General features: G+C 43.4%; 1 protein-coding gene across 1 annotated transcript; it reads right to left on the bottom strand.

The window, feature by feature from the left end:
• Positions 1–3,217: 3,217 nt before the first annotated feature.
• LOC308353406 (olfactory receptor 1G1-like) lies at positions 3,218–4,147 on the bottom strand (the record flags this gene model as incomplete). Its single annotated transcript, XM_080820240.1, has 1 exon — positions 3,218–4,147. Exon 1 carries the CDS (start codon positions 4,058–4,060, stop codon positions 3,218–3,220), a length of 843 nt encoding a protein of 280 aa, XP_080676366.1. The 5' UTR covers positions 4,061–4,147.
• Positions 4,148–6,000: the final 1,853 nt, after the last annotated feature.

Raw genomic sequence — 6,000 nt, 5'->3', positions numbered from 1 at the left:
TCTGGACTTTAAGCTATATTACAAAGCTGTAATCATCAAGACAGTATGGTACTGGCACAAAAACAGACACATCGATCAATGGAACAGAACAGAGAACCCAGACATGGACCTTCATCTCTATGGTCAACGAATCTTTGACAAAGCAGGAAAGAATGTTCAATGGAAAAAAGACAGTCTCTTCAACAAATGGTGTTGGGAAAACCAGACAGCTACATGTGGAAGAATGAAACTGGACCATTTCCTTATACCATAAACAAAAATAAATTCAAAATGGATGAAAGACCTCAACATGAGACAGGAATCCATCAAAATCCTGGAGAAGATAGGCAGCAACCTCTTTGACCTTAGCTGTAGCAACTTCTTGCTAGACACGTCTCCAAAGGCAAGGGAAACAAAAGCAAAAATGAACTATTAGAACTTCATCAGGATAAAAGCTTTTGTGCAGGAAAAGAAACAATCAAAAAACTAACAGGCAACCTGTGGACTGGAAGAATATATTTGCAAATGATGTATCAGATAAAGGGCTAGTATCTAAAATCTATAAAGAACTAATCAAACTCCTAAAACGCCAAAAAAAAAAAATCCAGTCAAACAATGGAGGGAAGATATGAATAGACATTTATTCAAAGAAGACATGCAAATGGCCAACAGACAGGGGAAAAAATGCTCCACATCAGTTGGCTTCAGAGAAATACGAATCAAAAACACAATGAGTTACCACCTCAACTGGCCAGAATGGTAAAATGAACAACTCAGCAAACAACAGATGTTGGTGAGGATGTAGAGGAAGGGGACCCCTCTTACGCTGTTCCCCCAAAAGTTAAAAATAGATATACCCTATGACCCAGGAATTGCACTTCTTGGTATTTATCCAAAGGATACAAAAATAGTGATTCAACGGGGTACATGCACCCCAACGTTTAGAACAGCATTGTCCACAATTATCAAGGTATGGAAAGAGACCAGATGTCCATCGGCAGATGAATCAATAAAGACGAGGTGGTATAAACGTACGTATATATTATGGAATATTACTCAGCCATCCCAAGGAATGAATTCTTGCCACTTGAAATGATGTGGAGGGAATTAGAAGGTATTATATTAAGCAAAATAAGTTAGCCAGAGAAAGAAAAATACCATATAAGTTCATTCATGTGTGGAATTTAAGAAACAAAACAGATGAACATAGGGAAAGGGAAGGAAAAGTAAAATAAGATAAAAACAGAGAGAGGCAATGCGTCACAGACTCTTACCTGTAGGGAACAAACTGAGGGTTGCTGGAGGGGAAGTGGGTGAGGTTATAGGGTAATTATGCGATGGGTGTTAAGGAAGACACTTGGTAGAATGAGCACTGGGTGTTATGTGCAACTGATGAATCACTAAACTTCACCCTGAAACTAATAATACATTTTATGTTAACTACGTGCATTTATTTATTTTTTTTTGATTTATTGTATTGTATTTTTTTAAATTTCTTTTCAGCATAACAGAATTCATTGTTTTTACACCACACCCAGTGCTCCATGCAAAACATGCCCTCCTTAATACCCACCACCTGGCTCCCCCAACCTCCCACTGCCTGCCCCTTCAAAACCCTCAGATTGTTTTTCAGAGTCCATAGTCTCTCATGGTTCACCTCCCCTTCCAATTTCCCTCAACTCCCTTCTCCTCTCCATCTCCCTATGTCCTCCATGTTATTTGTTATGCTCCACAAATAAGTGAAACCATATGATACTTGTCTCTCTCTACTTGACTTATTTCACTCAGCATAATCTCTTCCAGTCCTGTCCATGTTGCTACAACTACTTGCATTTAAATAAAAAAAGGTCTAACACTGTATGCTAATTGCACTGGAAATAAATAAAACATTTAGAAAGAGCAAAATGAAAAAAAATATTTAACATTCAGAAAAATAGTTTCTTCACCAACAATCAGAGAACTTAAGACTAAAGCAAGGAGATACCATTTTCTCTATCATATCAGTTATAATTAAGGGGGAAATGTGAACATCAAAATATGGAGAAGATGGAGACAATTGGGCACTCTCATTTGGGCATCTTGGCAGAATGGATAAAGGGCCCTTAAAAGGTACTGCTTAGGTATTCTACTTTTGAGAATATTAAATGTAATGGACTGTGAATATATGAAAATCATTTCTTTTCAGAAATTTTTTTGCATCAGTATTAGTAACAGTGCAAGCTTAGAAGCCCTCTAGCCATCCAACCATGACGGAAAAGCATATATATCATGGATGTTTTTTGTGATGTAACCTCAGAGAGCCAAACGTTCAGGAAGAGATAATCACAGGGAGACAACTCATGTTTTAAGATTAAGCATAAAAGTACATATAATTGTACCAGCAGTATTTTCTTAACATAGTAAAGGCAAAAAGTCATTAGAAAAAGATAAGTAGGAGATACTGTAAAATATTATCAATGTTTTTCTTAACAAGGAGGGGTTGTGAGTATTTCTGTTTTTCTTATTTGTTTATGTTTGACAAATTTACTCTAATGAGCATGTATTATTCTGCAGTTGAGACACATGAAATAACCCAGAGTTTAAAAACCAAAGAGCAAGGACTTGTCCATAACTAGTAATCTCTTTGTCACAATCTTAGATCTGATCCCTGGGGTGTGTGTTGGGGCCAGTCCTCTGATCTCTCTGTGCCTCGTTTTCCCCCTAGAATTATTCTTGTTTCTCAGTCCCAGCAAATTGTGTGTCTTCTCAATTCAGCCTTCTCTGTGTGTAGGTTTGCCCCTCTCAGTGAGTTGCTTTAAAAGCTGGGCTTGGAAATGGTCCCTGAAACTGAGAGCACTTGACCCTTCCAACTCTTGTGAGCATTGCTTGTTGGTGAGTGGGACCTGTTAGTCATAGACTGGGCTGGTACCTGGCTTCATCCCAGAACCCGAGTACTGGCTGATGTTTTTCTTTTGGCGATTCCCACTGTGTGGTTTGAATCTTCTTGGACACCTGTATACCCACTAATCAAGTCACCTTGTAGGATTGGCTGGCCACTCCTTCTTCCAGGTTGTAGCTGTGTCCTTGGCAAGTTGATCTTATTCTCCTTCTGTCCAGTTAGGCATTCTCTGTTTGATGAACCTGCTCATGATGGCGACCATCCATCTTGCCTTGAACTTGATTTTTCAAAATTGCAGTGGAGAAGTGCAGGGAGAAGGCATTTCAGAGAGCCTGAGCTTCCAGTCTGGGGGAGGACCTGTTACGGAGTAGAGTATCTTCTCCAGCCTGAGAGCCTCCATAGAGCCCCCTTCATGTCTCTGTTCCTCAGGCTGTAGATGAACGGGTTCAGCATGGGGGTGACCATTGTATATATCACAGATACAACCATTCCAGTGTCTGGTGAGTAGGAGGATGACGGCCGGAAATACACCAGAAAAAGTGTCCCATAGAAGAGAGTGACGACTGACAGGTGAGAGCCACAGGTTGAGAAGACTTTGCGCTTCCCCCCAGCTGAGGAGACCCTGAGGATGGAGTGCATGATGTGGGCATACGAGACCAGGACACAGGCAAGAGGGACCACACCTGCGAGGGCTGCTTCAGCAAACATCATGACCTGAAAAATCTGGGTGTCTGAGCAGGCAAGTTTGAGGACAGGGAGAAGGTCACAGAAAAAGTGTGGGATGGAATGGGAGGCACAGAAGGAGAACTGAGCCATGAGGAGGGTGAGTGAGAAGGCCAGGAGGTGGGCACAGAGCCAGGATGTGGCAACCAGCAGCAGGCAGCGTTGGGGACACATGATGGTGGTATAGTGGAGAGGAAGGCAGATGGCCACGTAGCGGTCATATGCCATCACAGCCAGCAGGAAGTCATCCAGCAGGGCCAATGCCATGAAGAAATACATCTGCATGAGGCAGCCAGTGTAAGTGATGGTGTGGTGCTGAGTGAGGGTGTTCACCAGCACTTTGGGGACAATGGTGCAGGAGAAACAGGTATCGATGAGGGACAGGTTGGCCAGGAAGAAGTACATGGGGGTGTGGAGGTGCTGGTCAGAAACTATGGCCAGGATGATGAGCAGGTTCCCCAACACGGTGACCAGGTACATGCCCAGGAAGAGCCCGAACAGGAGAGGCTGCTGGTCTGGGTGGTCAGAGAAGCCCAGGAGCAGGAAGTCAGAGATGCTCGTGTGGTTTCTGATTTCCTTAAGTAGAGAAATTGGAAGAGAATTTTGCTTAAATAAGGTAGGCCCTGAATAATACAGACCGCAAGGGCTTTGATCTGTTTTTGTGTGTTCTTTGAAAAGGTCACTGAGATTCACTAGCAGCTGTAACTCTGGGTTTGTAAACATTGAGGGCTGTGGACTATGGTAATGAGGCATCAGGATGAGCTGTAGTTTGGGTTCTAGATTCCTGTCATGTAGCAAGTTTTTGGCATGGATTGTCTGAGTGACATGAACTGGGATTCACCTGAGAGAACGTTGGCAAATTCAGCTCCCTTTCTAAAAGACTTAGAACAACAAGCTTGGTCTCTTCTCTTTTGGAGCCCATTTTGGGGTCATGCATCTACTAGGATATCGTGGGCACTGCAGGACGCCTGTGTGTATGTGTGTGAGTGTGAGAGTGCATCCTGGGGGAGACGGTGGAGGAGTCGTCTCTCCAGAGAGGAGCCAGTGGAGACCAGGGGTCTCTAGGTGTAGTGGGGTGTTCTGCTCACCTTTGCCTTAGAGAACCATTCTGCTGAGTCAGCGTGGACGTGAGAATGTTGGAACCTGAGATGTGCTCTTATTAATGAAACACCAGTTCCGTTGTCCTCATCAACCTCGCCACCACCTCCTTTCCTTTTATGTTCTGGGCTTTGGCGTCCTGGAGACAGGATGGGAAGCTTTTCTCTGCTTCTTATCTCGGTCTGAGCTTGGTCAGTTACTGAACTCTGAATGTGTGTTTCCTCATTTGGGCCATGGGCAGCACCTTCATGGAGTCATCGATGTGATGACTGAGATAATATGTATGGAGGGCAGGCTACTGTCGAGGGTGGTGACACTCCTGTCATTGTTGGTCACACTTGCTGACTGTGAAGCAGGGACACACGATGCAGTGGAAGAGCATCAGCTGCCCTGTTATAGCTCTGTTCCTCATGTGCCTTTTAACCTCAGGGACAGTTTTTCTTCCTTGGAGCCTTACTTTCCTTCTCTGTAAGATATGCATGCTAGCCTTACCTGATAGGCGTGTTGAGGGGACCAAAGGCTGGAATCCTCTGAAGTTTCTTTATCAACCATGATGTGCAATCAAGATGAGAAATTCCCACGTTCCTGTTTGATGGTGTAGAGAAACAAAGTCAACAAACGGTCAATGGCAGCATGGCTTCATGTCTTATTTATTTAGGGTTGTGATAAATACATAATGTACCCTTGGGATTTGGACAAAATTTCCCCACTCTTTACTTTTTTTTTCTTTAAGATTTATCTGTTTAGAGAGAGAAAGAGAGAGAGAATGAGAGTGAGTGAGTGGGGAGTGAGGGAGAGACAGAGGGAGAGAATCTCCAGTGGACTTCCTGCTGAGGAAGAGCCCAACATAGGGCTTGATCTGAGGAGCCTGAGATGAGACCCCAGTGAAAATCAAAGGCTGGATGCCCAACAGACTGTGCCACCAAGACACCCCACTCCCACTCTTTACTCTTGATATGATTTTGAGAATGTTGCTAAACTTTTTGAATGGGATAATATCTTTTTAATGGGTTAACATCTGAGTTCAATGAATCCAGTGTTTGTGAGGATTATATTGGGATAAAAAATGACAGTGTAATGTTTAGACCAAGGCTGGTACCTAGTAAGTGCTCAGTAAATAGGGTCTAGTATTGTAATTGCTGTTTTTAATAACATGCGGGTGCTTTGAGGTTGTGGTGTTCTGGTCTGTGCCTCCAGAATGGGCTTGCCCCTTGTGGGGTATGAACACCAAAAGCCACCTCCAGCACTGTCACCATGACACTGTCAGCAGCACTGCCTCTGAAGGGTTATGTCTCTACTCAGAACTGTCAGTGGCAAAGCCT

This window comes from Martes martes (assembly GCF_963455335.1).
Source record: "Martes martes genome assembly, chromosome: 12".
Taxonomy (NCBI): Eukaryota; Metazoa; Chordata; class Mammalia; order Carnivora; family Mustelidae; genus Martes; species Martes martes.
This window is presented reverse-complemented; position numbering and strand designations above follow the sequence as displayed.